Source organism: Pantherophis guttatus, chromosome 4 (genome assembly GCF_059756535.1).
Source record: "Pantherophis guttatus breed Tessera chromosome 4, ASM5975653v1, whole genome shotgun sequence".
In the NCBI taxonomy this organism is placed as follows: domain Eukaryota; kingdom Metazoa; phylum Chordata; class Lepidosauria; order Squamata; family Colubridae; genus Pantherophis; species Pantherophis guttatus.
In genome coordinates, this window is record NC_142066.1 from 119,879,455 (window position 1) to 119,904,954 (window position 25,500).

General features: G+C 39.7%; 1 protein-coding gene across 8 annotated transcripts in view; it reads right to left on the bottom strand.

The window, feature by feature from the left end:
- STK31 (serine/threonine kinase 31) overlaps positions 1-24,527 on the bottom strand; it is an 84,856-nt gene extending 60,329 nt beyond the window's left edge. For 3 of the 8 annotated variants that reach the window (XM_087892676.1, XM_087892675.1, XM_034401842.3), the window contains exons 1-7: positions 24,423-24,468; positions 15,706-15,744; positions 15,574-15,626; positions 15,209-15,307; positions 9,128-9,202; positions 7,723-7,881; positions 5,982-6,322 (exon numbers count right to left, since the gene is read on the bottom strand). In XM_087892676.1, the coding sequence (XP_087748802.1) occupies positions 5,982-6,322; positions 7,723-7,881; positions 9,128-9,202; positions 15,209-15,307; positions 15,574-15,626; positions 15,706-15,733 (755 nt within the window). In that variant the 5' untranslated portion in view covers positions 15,734-15,744; positions 24,423-24,468. Of the gene's footprint in view, positions 1-5,981; positions 6,323-7,722; positions 7,882-9,127; positions 9,203-15,208; positions 15,308-15,573; positions 15,627-15,705; positions 15,745-23,987 lie in introns of all 8 variants that reach the window. The other 5 variants (XM_087892674.1, XM_034401840.2, XM_087892672.1 and 2 more) reach the window with 5 other exon arrangements.
- Positions 24,528-25,500: the final 973 nt, after the last annotated feature.

The window sequence follows — 25,500 nt, forward strand, 5'->3', positions numbered from 1 at the left end:
GGTGGACTTGTAACAAGGCAAAGAAGCACTGGGACCAGATTGAATTTTAATTCAGAAGATCCTTGAAATAAATATATAATAGAAATTTTAAAAATTATGACTGTTGGGCATATATCTGGAAAAAAAATGGAATTTATTACATTTGCAACTATTTTAATTTGGGGAAAATAATGTAACTAGCTTTGTTTCTACTCGAAACCAGAATAGAATAAAATAGAATAGAACAGACGTTGGCTTACCTGAACGTCCCTTTTCTGGGCGCTGTGACCACAATCCATGGCTGGGTTTATTCTCCACGTTTTGACAGCAACTGAGAGAAAAAAACTTTCTTCCTTCGTGCTATAACCACGCCCTTGTCTCCTTGCTCTTCAGTCTTTTCACGAAGGTGTGAGCCACCTAAATACGAAAGACTGCACATACAAAGTAGCAACAACGGACCCTCTCCCAGGCCCCACAAGTCTGGAGCAGGAAGCCGGAAGGGAAGGGAATGAATTGTGGTCGCAGCGCCCAGAAAAGGGACTTTCAGGTAAGCCAACGTCCGTTTTCCAGTGCGCTGCTTTCACAATCCATGGCTGGGAGATACCCAAGCTCAAGTCCCCTGGGTGGGAGGTTGACTGCTCCCAGAATCCGAGTCCAAATGAACTGACTGCAGCACTCTCCGTCCAAACGAAGCCTCGGCCGAAGCATAAGCGTCAATTTTATAATGACAAATGAAGGGCGAAATAGAGGTCCACGTGGCAGCACCAGAGATATCGGAGACAGAAGCTGGCATAGCCCAAGCGGCTGTGATGGCCGCACTACGGGTGGAATAAGGAAAAATTTTGCCGGGCAGAGGTCTGGCCTTGAGCTCATATACAAGCGAAATAATTTAATCCACCTCCCCATTGTTGGAGCAGAGATCTTCTGGCCCATGGTAGCCAGATGGAACGAGACCAGAAGAGCCTCCATCCGTCGGAGGAAGCTGTGCAGCGAATGTATCGACGAAGGGCCCTTCTCACATCCAGCGTGTGCCAACTCTCCTCAAAGTGGTGTCTAGGAGACGGGCAAAAGTCCAGCAAGATGAGCTCCTGGGCCCGGTGAAACCAGGAGTTCACCTTGGGCGTAAACGTAGGGTCCAGTCTGAGAACCACAGTATTTGCATGAAATATACAAAGATCCTTCCTAATTGACAAGGCAGTGAGCTCAGAAATCCTCCTGGCCGAAATAATTGCCAGGAGGAAAGCCACCTTAAACAAGAGGAACTTGAGAGCGATGGATCCCAACAATTCAAATGGAGGCGCTGTAAGAGCTTGCTGGACTAGTGGAAGGTCTCAGGATGGATATCGATGGACCGTAGGCAGCGCAGATTCGTGGTGCCATGGAGGAAACCCCTAATCCGAGGATGATGAGACAAGGATTGGTAAGGTGGGCCCGTAAGAACAGTAGACAAGGTGGCAGTCTGTCGTCGTAGAGTAGAAGGAGCCAAACCTCTGTTCAAGTTGAGGATGTCCGGGATATCCGCCGATGTCAGATCTACGTGACTCCTGGAACACCAGACGCAGAACATCCTCCAAGAAGCTTCATAAGTACGGGCTGTGGACGGGTGTTTGGAAGCTTGGATTGTCCCGATCACATCGTCTGACAGGCGGTCCCTCCTCAGGATGACCCTCTCAAATGCCAGACGGTCAACTGGAGCCACTGAGGCTCTGGATGGCAAATGACCTCCTGGCACAGAGAGATCTGATGTGGAGGAATCACCCATGGACGAGTAACCGAGAGCGCCACTAGATTGGCGAACCACGGGCGGCTTGGCCAATTGGGAGCCACCAATAGCAGTTCTGCCTTCTCGGTGAGCATCTTCCGCACAACCTGTGGAATGAGGGGGATCAGCAGGAACGCATATAACAGGCCTGGAGGCCACCAGCACCGAAGGGCATCGCAATCCTCCGCTAGCGGGTTCGGCTAACGGGACACAAAACGGGGCAGCTGGGCGTTCGCCTGGCTGGCAAACAGGTTGATAACCGGAGTCCCAAACCGCTGCATGACCTTCTGAAACAGAAGAGGGCGAAGCTGCCACTCCACAGGGTCTATTTGCTCCCTGCTTAGCCAGTCGGCATGAACGTTTGCGACGCCAGAAATGTGGTCCATTTTGATGGAAAGAGCATAACGTTCCACCCAACAGAACAACCTCTCTGCCTCGAGCATCAACGATCTTGACCTTATGCCCCCTTCCCGGTTCACATGTGCTTTGGCTGATGTGTTGTCCATGAGGACCAAAATGTGATTCCCCTCTAATGTTGGCTGGAAGTGACAAAGAGCCAGTTGAATCGCCCTCAGCTCCAGGAAATTTATGCTGTTCCTCCGTTTGGGTTGAGACCACAGACCTTGCGCCACCTGATCGAGGAGGTGCGCACCCCAACCATGAAGACTTGCATCTGAGGTCAGTACCAAACGGTCCAGCTCCAGGAAGTAACATCCCGCAATAGGGCAGATGTCCACCAACAGAGCGAGAGACGAATCTGCGGAGAAAGGGTCACCTTGTGAGATGAGTTGCTGCGGCCCGTCCGCTGAAAGGGGAGGAGGAACCACTGCAGGGGGTGAGAGTGCCTGCACGCCCAGGGGACGCTGGAAAAGCAGGAAACCATCTTCCCCAACAGCTGGGACAGGAGCAGCAAGGGGACGGACACCTGCGCAAGTACCTGGGTTACTATTTCTTTGATACTCTGGATTCTGTCCGGCGACAAAAACACCTGTCCCTTGGCCAAGTCTACACCGCCCCAAGGTGAAGCAGACGGGTGGAGAGGAGTAACTGGCTTTTGTCCAGATTGATCGAGAAGCCGTGCTGCTGGAAAGCACAGATCACCAACTCCATGTCGCGGGTCACCAGGGCTGGGGAAGACGAGAGTAGCAGAATATTGTTGAGGTAACACAAGACCTTCACAGGGAGGGGCCTGAGAGTGGCTGCCACTACCGATACCAGTTTTGTGAACGTTGTGAACGAGGAGAGCCCAAAGAGCATGGCATAGTATTGAAAATGGCTGCCCGTATACTCGAACCTCAGATACTTCCGATGGGAGGGATGAATCAGAACATTCACGTAAGCTTCCCTGAGATCCAGTGACTGCAAGAGGTCTCCCATTCTCACACTTCCTAGGATCGATCGAAGGGAATGCATTTTGAATCTGTGATAGCAGACGGACAGATTCAGCTGTTTCACATTTAGAATCCCCCTCCATCCCCCCGAACTTTTGGGAACCAAAAACAGCACCGAGTAGAAGCCAGCCCTGTACTGATCCAAGGGGACCAGTTCTATGGCCTGATGTCCAAGAGATGACGAATCTCCTCAACCATTAGAAGTTGTCGTTTGGGCGAGACAGGTATCGGGCAGCATATGAAACTTGGAGGGCAGCCAACGAACTCGATGAGAAATCCGTGTGTGACGGTGCGACAAATCCACGCATCTAAAGTCGACCGTTCCCACTGGTGGTGAAAAGATTGGAGACGACCGCCGATGGGACCTGACGACCAGGAGTCATTTGCCCCGATGAAAATTCTTGTACCCGGACCCACGGTACAGGCGCTTGGCAGGGAATTGGGACCTGCCATGATCCCGGGACTGTTGTCTGTCCGAGAAACGGTCACTCCCTTGGGGAAAGGATCGCTGGAAAAGGACCCCCCCAGGTCCTGAGGAAGCGTGAAAGGGCTGCCGTTACGAATATGGAGTGTAACGGCCCTCCAGTCTGCGGTATGAGGACGCGAGTATTTTGCACTTGTCTTTGTCCTCAATGAGGACCGGATCCAAAGCGGCTCCAAAAAGGTTGGGGCCCTTATACGGCGCTGCAGCTAGTTTCCACTTGGCCTTGGCATCAGCTTTCCAACTGCACAGCCAAAAGAGGTACCGTGATGTTACGGTGGAAGCTAGCGCACGTGAAGCAAATTTGGCCGAATTCAAGGAGGCGTCTGCTGAATATTCGGTGGCGGCTACAATCTTATTGATGTCTTGGTGTAATCTGGTTTCCTCGGAAGGAAGTCTCTCTTGTAGCTGTCTCAACCAGATTAAAGACGCCCTATTAAAGAACGATGTAGTTGTCGTGGTCTTAATTGACCAGGCAGCCGCCTGGTGCGCCTTCCGGAACGCGAGTTCGGCTATCCTGTCCTCCAATTTGAGTCCATCCAAAGAATCTGATGAAAGAACTGAAGCCGATGACAGACTCGCGACTGGGATGTCCACAGACGGGAGGGACATCAGCTCCTCCAGTTCAGGGACTGCGCAATACTTTTTGTCCTGACTGCTGGGGGCCGTCAAAGAACCAGACTGACTCCATGTATTCTGAATGACCTCAGAAAATAACTGGAAGCAAGGAATAAAGTCCTTGTCTGGTTTACACAGCGTAAATAGACAATCATGAGGCCGTGCCTCCGCCTGAGAACCTACAAGGGTGCACATCAGTCACCAGCAGAACGAAGCCCAAAGGCCCCAAAGGTGTTGGCCGGAACCGGACCAAACGCGCCACTTTGCCACCCCCGCCCGTGTCGCTGTCAGTGATAGCTCACCGAGCTCTCAAAATGGCGGCTGCAACCTCAACAAAATGGAGGCCACCACGAGCCCTCAAGATGGCGGCCACCCCGATAGACAAAATGGAGGCCACTACAACAGCGGGAAAACGCAGGCCTTGCTAGCACCAGCCGATCAATCCAGGCGCAGAGCCAACCACTTCAGCGCTCCGAAGCTCAGAGAAACATCAGAGTTTGCACGACAACCGTGCAGGGACTCCGGAGCCACCACTAACGAGAGCCAAAAACAAAAAATCAATGGTGAGGGCAGGCAAGCCGGTTGAACGACAGCCCAGCGCCAACATCGGCAGCTAGTTTGCCAAGCGCGATTCCGCCCCAATGTCTGAGGAGGCACGGGATGGCGTGGAGCCCCAGACGCGTCACACACACCTCAGCAACTGGCTGCAATATTAAACTCTCTTCTCATAAAAGGAAATAATCGAAAATAAAGAAATTTAATCTAACGATCCTAAAAATTTAGCTGGGAAAAGCCCAAGCATGAAGGAAATACACCAGTCTGTCAGCGACTGAGAGAAAAAGACTGGAGAGCAAGGAGACAAGGGGGCATAGTTATAGAACGAAGGAAGAAAGTTTTTTTCTCTCAGCTGCTGTCAAGACGTAGAGAATAAACTCAGCCATGGATTGTGGGAGCAGCGCACTGGAAAATAGAATAGAATAGAATAGAATAGAATAGAATAGAATAGAATAGAATAGAATAGAATAGAATAGAATAGAATAGAATAGAATTCTTTATTGGCCAAGTATGATTGGACACACAAGGAACTGGTCTTTTCTGGAGTTTCTGCTTGAAAGAGATAAAAACGAAGCTTTAATTTTGGCTTTTGATGATTAAATAGGAAATGGCTAGCACTATCTTTATATAAGTAAAAAGCTGAGATCAATTTTATCATGTAATTTAGTGCACTAAAAAAGTGAGAATGCAGATTTTTTTTTTCTCTCTTGATTTTATTCCCCTTTCCTTTTTTCCTTACCCCCTTTCCTATTGTCTGTTTTCATTTATATTTTATATCACCAAAATAATTTTTAAAAAAGTATTGCTTAACCAATGGTTTAGCTTTGCATGTGAGTCTCATTTCCTTCTAGAGAAATTCAGGCTACATTAACCAAGGCTGGACCACCCTTGGTGTTTCAGCATTCTGCTGGCGAGTATGCTCCAAAATGTAGGAGGGACCAAGAAGTCAACCTTTAATGAAATGAGGATCAAATTTAAAATTCAGATAAATTACCCATTCATGTTAATATAATTAAATATGTGAGTAATAATAATAGTTTTTCCATTGTAGCAAATTAAAAATTAAAAACTGTATGCAGTATATTGTATCCATGGGTGCAGGTGGCATACTTTTAATCTAACAAATAATTTTGTACCATTGTCTTTCACAGTTATCAAACTATATCACAGAAAAACTTCTCCCACTATAACTTACTGGTTCGAAGAAATACGATCTATAGAATTATTCTCATTTCTTTCACTCAGAAACCTATCACCAAAACTTCCTGTCACTCTAGTACTTGCTAAGGCATTTATAGCCGATCTTGGAGTTGATGTTTTGGCATTCTTATACAAAAAGAAATCCATTTTTGTGTCCATGAATTTATTTTTTATGGGAGATTTGCGAAGTTCAACAAAGCCTTTCTTAACCATCTCTTCCCCAACATCCAGTAAACCACATTCTGCATGGGCAACAATGGTTCCATCCCGATGCACACTTTTATGTGTTATCTTCATTTCTTTTTCAAATATCAAACTATTCAGAAATATCTTCCCCTGCAAAATAAAATTTATAAGGTATTATAGAAGAAGTTGAAATATGATCTTACAATTAAAGAATCTCAGAACGAATGAAGTGCATTGCTGCAGTATATTCTCTCTCTCTCTCTGACTCATCAAAAGCTATATTATTTATGTAAAAAAAAAATTAAAAAAATACACAAATTGCTTCCAGTACTTTGACCACCTTGATATCTATCATTCAGAGCCACATTCAATCTGATTTAACCAAAAACTAAAAAAGTATATTCACTTCAAGTATTGCTTTAGACAGTTCTTGTTAAAACAGAAACTGAATGTCTTTAGCTGGCTGGTTAATCTAAATATTCACAGTATTTCTTTGCCTGTTAATTTTTGACACCTTAAATATACATGGTAATTCTTTTATAAGTAAGAAAGGTATATAAAATGGAGTAATCATGGCTTTTGATCAGAACAAAACAGATTGCTCCTTTTTATTTTTTTATCCCTTTCAACTGAGCATTTAATTTCAGTTTCTTACAATGCGAGGATCTTCGAGGATACTGACTGCTACTTTGCAATCAAGGACATGCTCCATTTATGATGTCCTGGCCAGCAATTCAGAAACTATCTAAAAGTGAAACTCATTTTATACAACCCTTGGGAAAAAAATGAATGACACAGACTGCTTTTCACCATTTTGCATCTGTATAAATGAAATTAAATGGGAAAGTTTGGGAGGGGGAAAATAAAAGCTCAATTCCTTGTTTAGGTGTCTCTTCATGATGTCAATAAGACAGTGATGGCGAACCTATAACACGTGTGCCAGAAGTGGCACGCAGAGCCCTCACTGTGGGCACCCGTGCTGTCGCCAACTGCTCTTCTGGCTTCTGGCACACGCATGCATGCTAGCCAGCTGGTCTGCGCACACGCCGGAGCGCCAGAAACCCGAAGACCAGCTGGCCAGTGCACATGCACTGACTGATGCCAGCCATCTGGTCTTCAGGTTTCCGGCATTCCGGCATGCATGAACAACAGCTGCCGGCACACATGCGCACGCCAGAAATCCAAAAACCAGGTGCTGGTGTGCACGAGCACACCAGCACCAGTCTTTGGGTTTCTGACGCACGCATGCGCACTCATTCCAATTTGGGCACTTGGTTCACCATCACTGGAATAAGATGTTATAGAAGGCATGTCTATGCTATACTAAAACTAAGGTTTTTTCATAATCAGTAAAAGAAAAAAGAAGAATAAATAGCTCACAATATAATTAAAATAACATGAATGCTATCAAGAGAAGAACTGATGCTGTTACGTTTCTTTGCAAATTTATATATACACATTTTTCTCCACACCCTTGCCACAACTACCAACCATCGAGTTTACATTTGAAATTTACATACACAAACAATCACAGGAAACATCTGGCTTACCCGATCAAATTGATTTAAATCTATATTAGCTGATATCTGCAATCCCCACAATTTATATTTTTTTGCCACACCAGGAAACTGCAAGTTTTCAGGGATCTCAACTATTTCTGATCTTCTGAGGGCCTCAGAGTTCCCATAGTCAATGTATAATACTTGACACTGTAACAGCAAAATAACAAAGATTTTTAAAAATCTGCCTTTTGAAGCTGTAAGGTAGTGAAGCCTATTCTTCCCAGTTGACACACCACCCCATTCGCTCCTTGCTGGGAGGTTTCCCTCCTATAATGGATTTCCACAGATTGGGATTCTCCAAAAGCACCAAGTAAACTCTATTTATACCATGTCACTGGAGTGTTCTAACCCTTATCTTATTTGAGGATCCCTCTTATTTTAACAGTAACAGAGTTGGAAGGGACCTTGGAGGTCATCTAGTCCAACCCCCTGTTCAAGCAGGAGACCTGTACTAGGGATTCGAACCGCCCAACTGCTGACCTTTCTGATCAACAAGCTCAGTGTCTTAGCCATTTGAACAAAGCAGGAAAGCCTTCTTCCTTCCTGATTTTCCTTATAGGGACATTATGTAAAAAATCAGGAATAGCATTATAAACAACATGATATATTAGGAATCAGTTTTCAAAGAGCAAACAATCTGGATAAAGAAATATCACTTTAATTTATAATAAAAGTAGACATACACCTAAAGGAGATAATGGAAATAAAATCGATTAATGAATATGTGTTTACAGATAAAAACAACCAAGAGAACAAAATGTACAAAGACAATAGAAAATATAATCTAAGTAATTACATCATGTTCTCTAGGGACACTTCCATAAACTTTCTCTTACTGAAAGTTAATGGCTGAGCCTTTCCCTGAATCAGAGCTGTAGACACTATTTGAACTGTTTGACCATTAACCACAACTGCCTTTTATTTGAAAATCTCCTTCATCTACTCCTTGCTCTGGGGAAGGAAACAGAATAGAAAGTCTCAGTAACTTTCTCCATAGCACTTAAGACTTTCAATACAATTGTGTACACTAGTAAAAAGTAAAGCCCATAGATCTTGGTGGGGCTTACTTGTAAGTATGCAAATGTAACAAAATAGGACAAAAAGTTGATCCAAGCTTAGCTGTACAAAAACAATCTCTTTGTTTAGACTTGGATATTAAAATCAGAAGTCAATATTCTCTCCAGTTATACAATGAAGCATATAATTTTTAAAATACAGCAGCAGAACAAGACAAAAAATTTGAACAGTGTACATAGAATTATTAACTAGGCTACAAACTTAAACTTGCTGCACTTTACAAAACTTCAATTTTCTTTTCAACCAATTTTTGTATTTCCAAAATTATATTCAAAAAATCAAGCTGAGCTGCTATTGATTAAACTATCATCCTTACTTTTTCATCATTGATAACTTGGAGTATTTTACATCTGTACCAGCATTTATCTTCAGAAAAGCAACCTCCATATATCTGAGGATTAAAACAAATGTAGATCAATTTGTAACTTTCCATGCAATTTTTAGATTCTAACTTCATTATAGTATGAATAATTTTGCCCAGAATATTATAATTCATTGAATACAATCCTGTAAAAATGCAATGAACCTATTTTAATTTTTTATAGCTACCAATTCAGATTTTCTTAAAGCAGCCTTTCATTCTAAAAAGGATGTATTTGTATAGTACTACAAAACAGAATAAATTCTTGTTCTTAGAGAAATTATTTAGTCACATTGCATACAAAACACAGATTCAGTGTGTGTAGAAAGTCATCATGACATCCCAATAAAGATAAACAGCAAAGATAAACAGAAATAAAGATTGTCAGCAATTTACCAAAGATATATCCCATAGTTTTATTTTCCAGAATAATTTATTCTGATATTCTCAAAAGTAGTTTAGTATGCACACAGGTTATTTGGGTTTATGAAATTTCATCCTAATATCACTTGACAAAATATTCATAAAAATTATAGTAATCTGAATTTCCAGGGGGGGAAAAAGGAAATTGGAAATTTTTGTTTCTCCATTAAAACTATGGAGAAAAAAATAATAATTTTCAAATATTAGGGGGAAAATATAGAAGTTACAGGTAACGTTGTAAAAATTCTCCTTTTGGAAAAGTTAAAAAAATTTTTTTCAATTTCATACAAAGAATTCTATGTGAAGAGTTTTATGCACAATAATCCTTAGCAACAGGAAATAGTAATTCTTTTGTTAGACCAATATCCAGGATCCATTACCAGCATGCTTAACCATAAAACAATTAAGAGCAAGCACACTGCTATAAGCAAAAAAAGAGATGTTGCTTCTATACCATCCTTCAAATTATGATTTTATAATAGATGTAATCCCCAGGTTATGAGCGTTCCCTTAGCGAAAGTTCGAAGTTACGTGATAAGCGCCCTGTAGTGTTTATGAACAGGTCCCGAAATTATGAATATTGCAGCAACACAGCAGTTGTTCACTGTTACGAATGACCACAGAGGCTCTGCAACATTCTCTCCTCCTATTCCCTCCCACCAGGTCTTCACAGGCATATCACGAAGATCTCTTCTCTGTCGTGGTTTCTTTGCCTGCATTTGCAGAGAACATAGGCCTAACACACCGCGAGATCATGCGATTTCAGTAGCACAAAATCTTGTGTAATCTTGTGTAATCTCGCATTTTAGCCCTCTATTCTCTGCGAATTGAGGCCTAGATATTTGCAAACAGAGGGAAGGCTTCGTTTCTTCAGGCCTTCCCTCAGTTTGCTGTTTCCTTGCTGAAGCTTGCAGGGAGACTGCGATCCTATAGGCTTTGGTAGCAGGAGGAGTGGGAGTGTCCCTCCAAAGCTCTGTTCCTACCGGCAAAGGCATTTTGCAAAGGGCTACCGAAGCCTACAGGGATGTAATCCTCAAGCACTTTGCCAACAAGAAAGCAGGCCCGGACAGAATGGGACTTTTGGGTCATGCCTCCCTGATATGGAACGGGCAGTGTTTATTGCTGTGACTACCACCAGGGTTTGGTTGGAAGGGAAGAGCAGGGCGGGTGGTAAGTAAACCAGCTTCATCCAAAGGAGTTTTTGTTTTGGGTGGGTATCCTAGTCTTAGAAGGAGAGAGTGAAGAAGAAAGAAAGGGGGAGGAGGGAGGGAGACAAGAAAGAAGAGAAAGAAAGAAAAGAAAGAGAAAGAGAAAGAAAGAGAGAAAGCGGAAGAAAAAGGGAGAAAGGGAAGGAGGTGAGAAAAAAAGAAAGAAAGAAAGAATGAAAGAAAGAAAGGAGAGAGGGAAGGAGAAAGAAAGAAAGGAGGAAGAAAAGAGGAAGGGAAGTGAAGGGAAGGGAGAAAGGAAGGAAGGAAGGAAGGAAGGAAGGAAGGAAGGAAGGAAGGAAGGAAGGAAGGAAGAAGTGAAGGGGAAGTGAATGAGACAATGATGGATGGATAGAGGGAGGGAGGCAGAGAAAAAGGAGAGGAAGGAAAGATTGCAAACCCTGGCACAAGACACAACTTCAGAGGACGCTTTGAAATAACACAGCAATCCAGGGCTGGAAGGAACCTCAGAGGTCATCTAGTCCAACCCCGCTTCAGCAGGAGACCATATATCATCTGGGTTGTTTTGGTGCCTCTAACAGAGGAAAATTCCCAGAAAAGGGAATCCTCCAACAATGGTGGCAAGAAAGGTCGTAAAGTAGGCGAAAATTCACTGAACAGCTATCTTGCTTAGCAAGAGAGATTCGAGGCTCAATGGCGGACATACAATAAGTCAAGCCTTACCCTTCCCTTCCAAGTGTGTCAATCACCTGTAATTCAGCAGGCTTTTGCTCTCAAATTCTCAGTCTGGTCTACAGTGATTGACATCTACTGTTGAAGGATGGATTGAGTAAAATGTGTCAAAACTCATTTTAACAACGCTCTTGCTTAGCAACCAAAATTTTGGGCTCAATCGTGGTTGTAAGTCAAGGACTCTCTCTGCCTTCCTCTGCATGGCAGCCTTGTCCTAGTAAACTCTTTCCCTTTTCTGGGAATTTTCCACTCTGTTAGAGACACCAAAATGGTCCATCCTTCCTCTCCTTTTTCTCTGCCTCTGTCCCTCTATCCATCCATCCATCCATATCTCATTCACTTTCCCTTCCCTCTTTCTTTCTTTTCTTTTTCTTCCTTTTCTTTCTTTTGTCTCCCTTCTCCCTCTCTCTCTCTCTCGCTATATTTCTCTCCCTTCCTTTCCTCCTTCCCTCTCTCCTTCTAAGACTATGATACCCACCCGAAACAAAAACTCCTTTGGTGAAGCCAGCTTACTTACCACCTCCCCTACCCCCGTTCTTCCCTTCCAACCAAATCTGGGCAGCAACAAACATTGCCCGTTCAGTGTCAGGAAGGCACAATCAGATACAGGGGAGCTTCCACCCCTCCCCTTCCTTCTCCTAACAAGTGCCTGAAGCCCTTTGGCTGCAGCACCTCCCCCAAAGTCCCCCAGCCCCTACAATCAATCGCACTGTGGCTTCTGGCTGCCAGCATTGGCAGTTAGCCTATTGCTGTGATGGCGAACCTATGGCACAGGTGCCACAAGTGGCACGCAGAGCCATATTGGTGGGCACGCGAGCTGACCTCCGCCAGCTGATTTTCAGGCCTTCTGGGCCCACCAGAAGTCAGGAAACATACTGTTTCTGGCCTACGGAGGGTCTTCGGTAGGACTGGAAGGCCTGTTTTTTGCTCTAGAATCTTTCTAGGAGCCTGGGGAGGACGAAAACGACTTTCATCACCCCCCTGGAGGCCCTCTGGAGGCCGGAAACGGCCTGTTTCCTGACTTCCCGTTCCACCAGAAGTCCGGTGGGCCACCATGCCATCATGTGCCAAAAGTGGGGGGAACATGGGGGGTCATGTGCGCATGCGCAGGGGGCAGGACACATAGAATTATGGGTGTGGGCACACGTGCGTGCGACCCCCCCCATGCTCTCCCCGCTTTTGGCACTTGATGGCAAAAAGGTTAGCCATCACTGGCCTATTGGCTAGCGGCTAACTGTCCCAGGTGGCCAAAAGCTGTTTCGGCAAATGGGCTGCGCTGAATGGCATGGGACGGAGGGCCCTGGCCAACAGCTAGGGGCAGCTAGGGGCAGGTCAGCCGAAAAGAAAAGCTAAGAGGTTAATGCAATGAGGTCAATTCATCAAGCCGGGCTGGCTTAACATATTTTTAAATTTTAAATTTTTAATTGGTTTTTCATTTTAAACTGGGGCCAAATTAATATATATTCTTTTAATTGTTCTTAATTTTGGTATTGTAAGTTTTTATCTGGTTGTACACCGCTCTGAGTCCCTTGGGAGAAGGTGCAGTATATAAATTTGAAATAAAATAATAAATAAATAAATAAATAAATGGTGGCGGGACCCTGGCGGAGAAGCAGGCACAGCCAAGAGTAGCTAACAATGGTTATGTGATGATCAGAAATGCAATGACTGATCACAACTATTTATTATTTTAGTGAACCCTAAACTTCAAACAATTGCTACATGATGCAGTCGGTAACTAAGAATTACCTGTACATATTGTTGTAATATTTCTACAGCAACTAGAAGTACTATCTTTTTCAGCAAGCCGGGCTGGCTTAACACATTTTTAAATGTTTTTAACAGGTTTGTTATTGCTCTTTTAATTCTGGGGCCAAAAGCATATATATATATATTTTTAACTGTATTTTAATGTTTGTATCTATGTTTTTTACTTTGGCTGTGCACCGCCCTGAATCCTTCGGGAGAAGGGCGGTATATAAATTTGATAATAAATAGATAAATAAATATTTTTTTCTTTTTGATAGTGACGCATTTATAGTTTGTCAACTGTTTGCAAGCTGCTCTTCTTTGTCCACTAACATTAAAATGAGTGAAGCTTGCCAATACTAAGATGGCATGTTCAGCAATGATGCCAACATCAGCACTTGTATTTATTTAAAATATTTACTCAACTTTTCTATCATAAATTGCTCAAAGTATATGGCAAATATAAATGAAAATGGCATTGACTACAATATTTTAAGGCAAATGAAAAGCCGGATCTCATAATATATTACACCACGTTTTGTAGAACAAGTCACATGTCAGCCCATGTCATTGGGGCTGTCATTCTGGTGGGAACGGAGGCAGACAGAATATGCAGCCCACGTTCCTGCCCGGATATCTTGCCTTGCCATCATGTTAAGATATGGTATAAGTCTAATGGGTTGTCCAGGCAATATATGTGTTCTATAACTTTAAATGTATCCTGTAACAATATATGTGTTCTATAACTTTAAATGTAATGCTGAGTCATTGTAATGACTATTGACTGCTGACTGCTGACTGCAATTATCATAATTGTACTGTTGAGTCATTGCGCTGCTGACTTCACTTATCTTAAGTGGATAATTACTAGTGTAAACTGTATATAAGAAGGAAGCCGAGCTATAGTCATTGTTGGACCTGCTCTCATCATTGCTTGACTTGCTGCTTGACTTGTTGGTTGGAACTGCTCTCATCGTGTATGAAGGAGTTCTCATCGAGGATGGATATGCTACCATCGTGATTTGTTACCAGTGTTGATTTGCTGTTTATTATCAACTGCTGTTTGTCTGGTAAGAAGATATCTGTAACTTCGGACTGATTTGAATGGCTAAAGACTTGGACTGATTAAAAGACTATGCAATTGTTTTTCACTACAAAGTAAAAACTTTGTTAAACCAGTTTGTATGTATTGTATTCATTGCTCTCAGTACCGTTTCTCTGTGCACTTACTCTGCTGGTTGGTAACACAACAATATCCTTAACAACTTGCCTCCTCCTGTAAACAGAGGGTGGAATCCTCTTCCTTCACCCGTTCACAGGGCCTCCAGCTGAGGGCGGATAGGACTGCACTTGCGTGGATGAAGTGCCAGCTACATTATCCAGCATTAATGGAGGCCTACCAGACCTATCCCAATCGGAACAGCCCCAACGAACCAGGACTAATTGCACTGAATTACTGGCCGGAGGAAGGCAGCTGGAGCCCTCCAATCAGCACAGGGATTTGGGGTGGAATCTGGGAGAGGAGTAGCGGGGTGGGGCGTGCTCTGTTTAAAACGGGAAGGGAAAGCACGATTAGGTTAGAGATGACAATATTTCACTGTAATTTCACTGGGTGATTGTGGGAGTGTGCCGAATTTAGGAAGATAAAACTTTAGAACAACATCCACCCTATTGTCTCTGATTTATTTTCTTATCCTGATTCGGAACCTGACACCACAGTTAACAAATTGGGCTGGATCGTTAAGTAATATGTTATCATTTAGCATGAAATGCAAACCTAGTCAATATTTACTGTGCACGTACTAAAAGCAGAAGTGGAAGACAAGAATATTATTATTTAAAAACTCATCAATTTACTTCAAATAGAAGCCCTTGGGAGTGCATATTAAAGCATACAAATTCAAGTGATCCCTGCAAAATGTTATCCTATGCTTATATAAGAAAAGAAAATATGTATATAACCTACCTTATTAAAATCAGGATTGCCAAAAACTGGGATAGCATGAGGACAGATTTCAGCCAGACCAGAACTAATCTTCAAAATTTCCTTAGCTTTATTAATGGTCTAAACAACACACATTGAAATCCGAATAAACATTCACATTCGAGATTTTTATACATAATCAATGACAAATACTAAAGTGATTCAAACATAAAACATTCTACATGTAGAATTTTATGATTTAATCTTTAAAAAAAAACTGGATTTTATTAAATATCAAATTTCAGCATTTTTATTTTAGATAAATAATAACTCCCTCAGGAATGAATTATTTTAATCTCACTTTAATCAACAGTGCTGTTCATAACACCCCACAATTTTGACTTTACCTGTGCCCAAAAAGTTACAGCATCTTCTATATGACAGCCAATTACAATTTCAACTGTGAAAAGAAAAAAGTTGAATCAGTTTTATGTTAAGAGGGTAGTTTAAAAAAACCTGTGCCCTCTTAATATATGTACCTTTATTATATGTTGAATCCTCCTCCATGTTGACAAAACCTAAAATATGGAAGCAATTGTTGGTTAGAATAATAAACTATTATTTATTATTAGAAATTTAATTAGTGTCATCATTACGTTCCTTTTCAGTGGAAGAAAAAAAACAGGAAACTAGGGGATAATCTACTTGCCACTTTCTTAGGATAAAATGTGTTGTCCCTTCTCAAAACCTGTAGATAAGGTTCATAGTAATACAGGTAATGATTACAATTGGGACCAGACTGCAAAATGGTTAAGTGAGTCTCACCCGATTTATGTCCTTTTTTGTAAGGTTGCTACAGTGGTTATTATGTGAATCATGCAGTTGTTAAAGAAATCTGGCATTCCACGTTTTCTTTCCTTATTGAAAACTAGCTGGGAAAGTCACAAATGGCAATCACATGATCTTGGGACACTGCAATTATTGTAAATACATGCCAGTTGCCAATTGCCTGAATTTTAATCATGTGATCATGGGGATGCTATGATGGTTGCAAGTCACTTTTTTCAATGATGTTGTAACTTTAAACTATCACTAAAGAAATGTTTGTAAGTAGGGACTTCCGGTTGATGTCGCGCCATGAACAGTTGGAAAATAGCGGGCTCCGAGACTTGCAAAATCCAGCCAGTAACTGCTGTCAGAAGACCCTACGGTGTCATAGCCGCCTTGTAAGGGTGGTGAGGGAAGGAGAGGCACTTTGCTACACCATGAGGCACTTGCAATTTCCTCGTTAGGTCCGAAGCAAACTCTCCTGAACGACAGCAGGGACAACGGCCATTTTTGGCAGTCACAAGCTGGGACAACTGGGACCATAAGATTTGTGCTGGAACGGTTCATGGACAGAGCATTGAAACTGGGTGAGATAATTACCAACTTTTACTCTAAAGACCTTATTTAAGTACAAAGGTTCATATATATATATATATATATATATATATATATATAGAGAGAGAGAGAGAGAGAGAGAGAGAGAGAGAGAGAGAGAGAGAGAGAGAGAGAGAGAGAGAGAGAGACGGGGGAGTAGAGAGAGCGAGAGCGAGCTCAAAAAAATAAAGGGAACCGAAGCAGAAGACATCCGAGATCTGAATGAATGAAATAGCCTTATTAAATACTTTGTTCGTTACATACAGAAGTTTATACACTGCTCAAACAACTAAAGGGAACACAAAACTACTGTATGTAACGAACAAAGTATTTAATAAGTATTAAATACTTAACAAAAGTATTTAAGACTTTCCTATTCCATCAAGCTGGCCTGGCCTAAATCTTCTCCCCTTTTTAAATGTAAATTTTTAAATGTAAATTTTAATTTGTTTTAAATTATGGGGTATTTTAAATTCAGCCAAATTATTTAATTCATTTTTAATTTTTTATATTTATGTATTTTATCTCGTGGCTGTTCACCGCCCTGAGTCCTTCGGGAGAAGGGTGGTATAGAAATTTAATAAAATATAAATATAAAATATAAATATAATAAGGCTATTTCATTCATTCAGATCTCGGATGTCTTCTGTTTGTGTTCCCTTTATTTTTTTGAGCAATGTGTGTGTGTGTGTAGTGTTTACTGAGACACCTGGTCTACCCCAACATGTGGGAGGGGGCATTGTGCTCCCTTTCGCCTTTCAGCTCCAATCCAGGAGCCCTCAAGCAGTCGCATTCACGACAAACCATTTTATACCAAATTTATATTTTGCTGATAAAGAAATAAAGAGAGACTAGTATAGATCTATTTCAAGCTTTTTAGCTCTCATCAGCCTCCCTTCCCACATGTTGGGGTAGACCAGATGTCTCGGTAAACACTTAATCTTTCCCCTGGCTCAAGCTGATGAAGGGAGGAGAAAAAAGAAAGAAAAGGGGAAAACAGACTTTATAATTTGGATTGGATTTTAAATTGACTTGGGGAAATACAAAAAAAAAAAGAAGAAGAAGAAGAAAAAAGAGAAAAAATTAGTAAAGATTGATAATGTGGATTGCAAACAAAATGGATACTTTTTTAGGCTGTTGATTGGAATTGTAGATTGTAGAGAGACACCTACAGGTGAAATAAGATCATTACAACATTGAACTTTTATTTTGGGGAAAAAAAACTTGGAAGTTTGATAGTGATACCAGCTGTGGGAACTTCTAAGGAGGGTCTGTTTGTCTGCAAGCTGCTCAACCTTGATAATCAAAGAAGGTAGATTACAACAGAACTTAAAATTGGAATAACACTAACCCAGAAATAATAAAATGGCGCAGGAATTTATTGAAATGATTAAAATGATGCATATATCACTGAAAACGGAAGTAAAAGAAATGATTATAATGCTGCATGAAAAACCTAAACTTAATGAATCAGAAATTGTGTTAGAGCACACTCAAGTAGATAAAGAAACTACGAATGAGAAGCAAAAAAGTGAAACTGAAAATAAAGATAAAGAGTGATTATGAAAAATTAAATGATTATGTGGATAGTAATAATGAAAAGGAGAAGAAAACTGGGAGTAAAGAGATAAGCTTAGCAACAGAGGAACTTTAAAGATTACATTGGGATTAACGATGATAAAAATAGAGGGTGGAAAGAGACAAGAAGGGAAAAAAGGGGGGGAATAGAAAGAATATTAAAAACGTAAATGATTACACTGAGATTAACAGTGGGAAAATAAGAAAGAGGAAAAAGGGATGGAGAATAACAGGAAATACAGGGCAAAATAGAAGGACTTTAAAATTCAGAAAAAAAGATAGGGGAAGAAAAAAGAAAAAAATGGGAGAAAGGATAAAGAAATAAAAGAGGAATTATGTTGTATACATTTAGAATTAAAAAATGAACTGAAGTAAGATTTACAGTTATAATGAATTTTAGAAAATGCAATAGTTGAGATTGTGATACTTGGAATGGAAATTAAGCTGAAAATTAATTTTGTTTTTAAGTAAGTACAAAGTAATGGATAATTACACGGATTTATAAATGAATTGAAATAAGATTCAGAAATACAAACAAGCTTAATATATGAGATTGTAATAGTTGGAATATTTTTAATTGTAATTATGGAAATTATAATAACCAGAAAATTTTTAATTGCAATTTTGGAATTTAACTTAAAAAAAAATTGGAAATGATATTGTATTATGAATTAATTAATTTGCTGTTTAATTAGAAAAGATTAAGATACTGTTTGAAGAAGTACAAATATATATATATATATGACAAAGTAATTGAAAATTGGATTTAAGATTTAAGAAAACGTACTGTACAAAGTAATTTGGTTTATTATTTAATAAGAAGAGATTATATACTTTAAAAAATAATAGAAAAAAATGAGTGACTGTAATGCTATATATTTAACTGATCTTTGTTAAAATGTTGGACTGTATTATTTGGAACAGTTGATAAAGAAAAATATTTGTGATTGTAAAAAGGGAATTTAAGGAAATATTGGCAATTACATTATGTTGTGAGATTTTAAATTTAAGGGGTTTAATTTAAGAGTTGAAAAGGGAAAAATTGAATTTTATTAAGATTAGAGATTAGGATGAAGGGTAATATTGGTTTATAAAAATTAAAGAGAATGAATATTATGGCAAAAAGTGAAATATATAAATGATGTTGGAGATGATTAAAAATAGTATAAATTTGTGAACCGGCCAATACTCTGTTCAGAAAAAATACACTGTATGTTTGTTTGTGTAAAAAAATTTAAAAAAAAACCTTTTTACAAAAAAAAAGAGTCTACCGATTCCTAAACCATAGAGCAATCTTTCTCAACTATGGCAATAAAGATGAGAGGACTTCATCTCCCAGAATTCCTCAGGCGGCATTTCCCTGGAGATTCTGGGAGTTGGTCCACCCATGTTACCATTAAGATGGCCACAGTTCAGAAACATTGCCATAGCCGGTTAAATAAGCTAATGTTGTGATTAAAAGGCAGCTTCCTAAATTTATATTGCATATGTTTAATTAGTAGTAATGATAGGCACAGTGAAACAATTTCTAATCCCAAGAAGACCCTTTACCTATGTCTGAAAAGAGGGACAGCCTCAGTTGCAAGCAGGGTGGATAAAAATCAATGATTTTTTTTAAAAAAAATCAAAAAAATCAGATTTTTTTTATTTAAATCGGATTTTTTTTATTTATATCAGATTTTTTTAAATAAAATGCTTTTTGAGGAAAATATATTACCATCCAAAGGTTATTCCATCATGAAATAAAGATTAGTTTTTTAATTATGTAGAACAAGGCTGTATATGTTTAATTTTTTTGGTAAATAAATTCCATTAATCCATTCACAATGTCATGCTCTTCCAGAGGTTTTTGTAAGATTATTGGGCAGTTTCTCTGCCTACAAGATATTATCACAGATGCTTGGTTTACTTTTGCAGTTCTCAAAACTGAATTTGACTCAGCAGAGATCACATGCCTCTTCTTCACAGCAAAAATGTTATAACATGAACAGAGTTGAGAAAAAGACCTTAATCCTATTGTTCTACAAACCTATGAATACAGAATGAACCCCTTCAGTGCTAAGTTTCAAGAAGTTTAATGAATAGAATAGAAACAATATTTTTCTGATTGTTTGGAATGGAATAGATCTGCACAAGAAGAAAGTGAAACTAAGTGTGAGGAGGAAGGGGCAAGCAGACAAGCAGTACAAAATGAAAGTGAAACTTTCTGAGCACAATACTGCACAGCCACAGACAGACAAGTCTTTGGATTTTTTTGTGTGTATGACCTGAGGTTTATCACATTCTTTCCTTGGAAGAAAAAACCTATAATGGCAGCAGGCCGTAAAAGAGACCCAGTTTGGCAATATTTTAATGAAGTTCCTTTACCTATCGGTAAGGCAGGCATGCGTGCAAACTGCAAACACTGCAACAAAGAAATGCAAGGCCTGGTGGCCCGAATGAGGCAACATCATGAGAAGTGCTGTGATGAAGATGACCAAAGAAACACATTTGAACAGGCAGGATCTTCAGGTTGGTAAACATTTTTATTGAATTATATTTCTAAAGACTGCCTTGAACTGTCATGTTTGAGCAAAATTATATTTCTTATTATTACTGCATGTTACTGTCATTTGGTACAGTTATGAAGAAAAGCAAATATTCCTTTTGGGGCAGTGCTGTGTACAATAAGCAGAAATTGTATAAACAATAAAATAACAGCATTGACTTTTTTGTTTAGGGGAATTCATGGATTCTGGAAACTATCCACCTTCAAGATCACCATCTTCCTGTTCTACAGTTTCAGAGTTATCCATCCAGGATAGCATCATCATCATCAGACACCCACAGCCACATATCACTATCACCTAAAAGAAAGAAAAAACCCTTCCCTCCTAGAACCACCATATGTTTGTGATAAAAACTAGCAGATTAGAAAAAGAGTTAATTGATGAAAAAATTGCTCAGTTTGTTTATGCAACCAACTCTTCTTTCCGTCTGACTGAGAACCCACATTTCATTAATATGGTTCAGTCACTGAGACCAGGATACAGTCCACCCAGCAGAGCAGATGTTGCAGGGAAACTGCTGGATAAAGTGTATGATAGAGAAATGGAGCAATGTGCAACAGCTCTGGAGGGTAGAATTGTTAACCTAAGTATTGATGGGTGGAGTAATGTCCACAATGATCCTATTGTATGTGCTTGTATAACAACAGAAGAAGGGAAAGTCTTCCTTGCACAAACAATTGATATGTCAAGAAATGCACACACAGCAGAATACTTACAAGAAGTGGCAGTAAAAGCTATAATAACATATGAACAAAAATTCAAATGTCTAGTACACAGTTTGGTCACAGACAATGTTGCAAATGTATCCAAGATGAGAAGAAATTTAGAACAGCAGGAAGGGAATACAAAGCTAATAACATATGGTTGCAGTGCTCATTTACTGCACCTCTTAACCAAAGACTTAAGTGTTCCAGAAATAAAGACTAATGTTGTTGAAATTGCTAAATACTTCCGTAACAATCATTTTGCTGCAGCAGCTCTGGAACTAAGCTAACGCTCCCACAAGATGTTTTGAGCAGTATACCAAGAACTGGCCTATTCTGATGACAGTTTGTGAAGAAAACCGAGATAAAATAGATGGCACTGTCACAGCCAAAATCCTCAACATTGGGCTTAAGAGAAATGTTGAACATATGCTGAGCATCCTGAAACCCATCTCTGAAGCTTTAAACAAAATATAGAAAAATAGCTGTTTTATTGCTGATGCTGTTGAAATTTGGAAGGAACTGAGTGAACACTTAAAAACAGAACTACACATGGACAGAATTAAATTACAAGCATTAAAAAAATGAATGGGACAAGTACTGTCTCCAGCTCAGTTTTGGGAAATATTGTCAATATCCAGTATCAGGGTCAAAACTTAAGTGCTGAGGAAGAGGAGTTAGCTATGACATGGGTATCCAGCAATCATCCATCTATAATGCCAACTATAATAAACTTCAAAGCTAAGGGGGAACCATTCAAGAAATATATGTTTGCTGAAGATATTTTAAAGAAAGTCACACCAGTGAACTGGTGGAAGTCACTTAAGCACTTGGATTTAGAGACTGTTCAAGTAATGATTTCACTTTTAACAGCAGTAGCTTCTTCTGCAGGCGCTGAAAGAATATTCTCTTCCTTTGGACTCATTCATTCTAAATTGAGAAATCGTTTGGGACCCGATAAAGCAGGAAAGCTTGTTTTTCTTTTCCAGATTATGAACGAAGAAGATGAAGATGAGGAGTGAGTTACAGAGGACAGTATTTAAGTTTTTCATGTGTAGGCTGGGCTGACAAAGTTTCTTAAAATATATATTGTTTAGCCAAATTAGTTAACAAACATGGATGTTTGTTTAAGCAAATAACATATGCTGTAATTTTATTGTTTCAGTTGAATAAATCTATTTAAATTGTTATTATTAAGGTAATGATTATTTTCTCCTTCCTAAGTACAACAGAAAAGTTGTCCAAATATGAATGATTAACCTATTAAACTGGGGATAAAAAAACTAATATGAAAAGTTGTTATTCTAAAAATCTTCATCTACTTGCATATTAAAGTTATACCAGCAAGAATTAGTCTTTATGTAGAAAACTATGATTTAAATCAAGCCTTACTGACTAGTGATTTAAATCATGATTTAAATCAGTTTGAGTTAAATCAAATCCACCCTGGTGTAACAGTATGAAAATCAGCTGGAATCTTTTGACATAATTTTTCCAGCCTGGGAAATGCTGATTCCCATCTCACCTGCTTCAATCTTATTGCCCAAGATCACTCCTACTTATTTAATTTCCACAATATTTTATTTATTAAATTTAGAAAACTACCCATATTCCTCATTGGATAGTGTACAAATATTCAACTGGGTTCTGGGTAGTCTACAAATAAAATATTAAAACAAAACATATACATAAATTTTAAATAAGAGGCAAGAATAGTTAAAATTCAACGTTAAAGTATGAGTTAATGAATTGTTGCCACTGTTACAATTATTAATGTTATTAAATTATTGATTTATTAGATTTATATCCTGCTTTTCATTCAGGAGCTCAAGGTATTGTTTCTTATAGTATTTTTCCTAAAACAACCCTGTGAGGTAAGTTGGACAGAAAGAAATTTGCTTAACAACCATGTTACTAACTCTGCAGTGATTCACTTTACCGCTGTAGCAAGAAAGATAATCAAATGGTGAAAAACTCAACTGTCTTGCCCAGCAACATAAATTTTGTTCGCAACTGTGGTTGTACATCTAAGATTACCTATATTAGTAAACTGCTGTTGCTGAGGCTGGTTTACAACTTAAGATCTCCCTGCTTTAATTCAAGATTTCAACCACTATACTTCAATTCATCAACAAATTCATTAGTGGATCAGATCTACTTTTAGCCATTCTGCTTTAAAGATTACCCCAAGCTAGTTTAATTTAAAAGTAGCCATCCAAATAATTACCATTTTCTATGGACACAAGATTTACAGAAAACATATCCTACCTAGCTTTCTATTTCACTAATCTAAAAACAGTACAAATTTGGTTGAATGTTGCAAGAAATAAAATGGTAATGTTTATTCCAGAACACTCAATTAGGTAGTTACAAAAATTCCACTTGTTTTACCTCATTTGTAAGTCACTTGAGTACACCACCTATTACTGCAATTGCCTATCTTCATATAATTATTAAATTATTAAAACGATAGCTATTCCACGAGGCTGGGCTGCAGATATTCCACAGGATGAACCTCTTGGAATTAGTATACCAAAAAAAGTAACTTTTGGTAAGCCATTTACTTACTCACAGTTTCTTGAACCAAGTTAACCTAACTGGCTGGCTTTGCAGTGCATGCCGTAGTAAACCACAAACTCTTACGCAGCTGAATCTCCTCGTTTAATTGCCAACGTTTTCGTTTAAGGCGTGATGCAATCTAGCCACACGTAAAAAGTTAAACACTATTAACAGACTCCACTTCTCAGCAAGACTAGGTGACTCAAGACTGTCAGTCTCTTCGCGGTTTTTTGCTTTGCTACAAAGAAGCGATTCAGAAAAAGCCCTTACGGTTTCAGCCTTTTATAATCAAATAATCACTTAAAACGTGGCTGGGAGATGCTCTTTGGATTTTATTTGCCTTCCTCCAGTGTTCACTCTATTTCAGAACGCAGCCAACCGTCTGTTTTAATCATTGAGCCAATTAGAATTTCGAGAATTGTAGAAAAACGATCGAACGCTCACCCTAACGAGGGAAGGAGATACTCACAGCACGCAGCCAAAATTGCGCCCTCTAATACAGTCACGTGAGATACTAAATCAATCTAAGCCTGCGCGAGAGGTTAACGGCCAAGAAGTCTTTCTCGGATCTGACTGGGCAAATCTGAGGAAGGCTCTTTAGCTATTGGTCCTGAGCTTTCGGTGTCTTTCGCTTTTTGTTTTTTGTTTTGTTTTGTTTTGTTTTGTTTTGGGGGGGGGAGGATATGTGTGAAAAAGGGAGTTTTTCATTCCTGTTTGGCTACTGTGTGCTATGATGGGCGTGCTTCCTCTCCATGGTTGCTACAGAATACTGTGTATCCTAGGTAGTTGAATTGCCTGATCCTTCTTACATAGAATCTTCCTGGGTAAAACTCTTTTTCCCATATTCATGAAGTGTTGTGCATACTTTGCCAGTGGTTTTTGAAAAGGTGGGTCTTTTTTTCTTTTTAAATTAGCCTCACATAAACAGAGTTCAGTGATCCCTTTTCACTTAGGTTTCTGGCTACTTTTTAATCAGGCAGAAGTAACAAAGCTAACTTGCAAGCTTTCAGGATCAAAATGCATACAATCACCTTTAATGCAGCATTGGTGCCATCAAAACTAAGCTAGTTGGAAATAGTTTAAATTGCCAGATCATCACCATTTTAGCCATTGTCTATCCACTGTGGGATGAAGGCCTCTTCCGCATGTTTCCAAGCAATATGGTCTTGAATTTCCTTTTGCCAGTTGGATCCACAATACTTGCTGATGTCATCAATCCATCTTGGATCCAAAGTTTACTGTTAGGTATGTTCCTCAAACATACTGGACAACATACTGATGTCAACAAATATGCTACTGCATGGGTGTCAAAACTCGATCGCGTCACATCACGTATCACCACGGTTTTTGCTTTTGGGGAGACGGGTGAGTGGCCTGCACATGATGCATCCAGCCCACAGGCTGTCAGTTTTACACCCCTGTTCTACTGTGTCTATTTATATTCAAAAGTGTCTGGAGGATGTCAGTGTTCTTAAGACGATTGTTATGAGAGCAAATAAGAAACCTTGGATGTCTCAGGTGG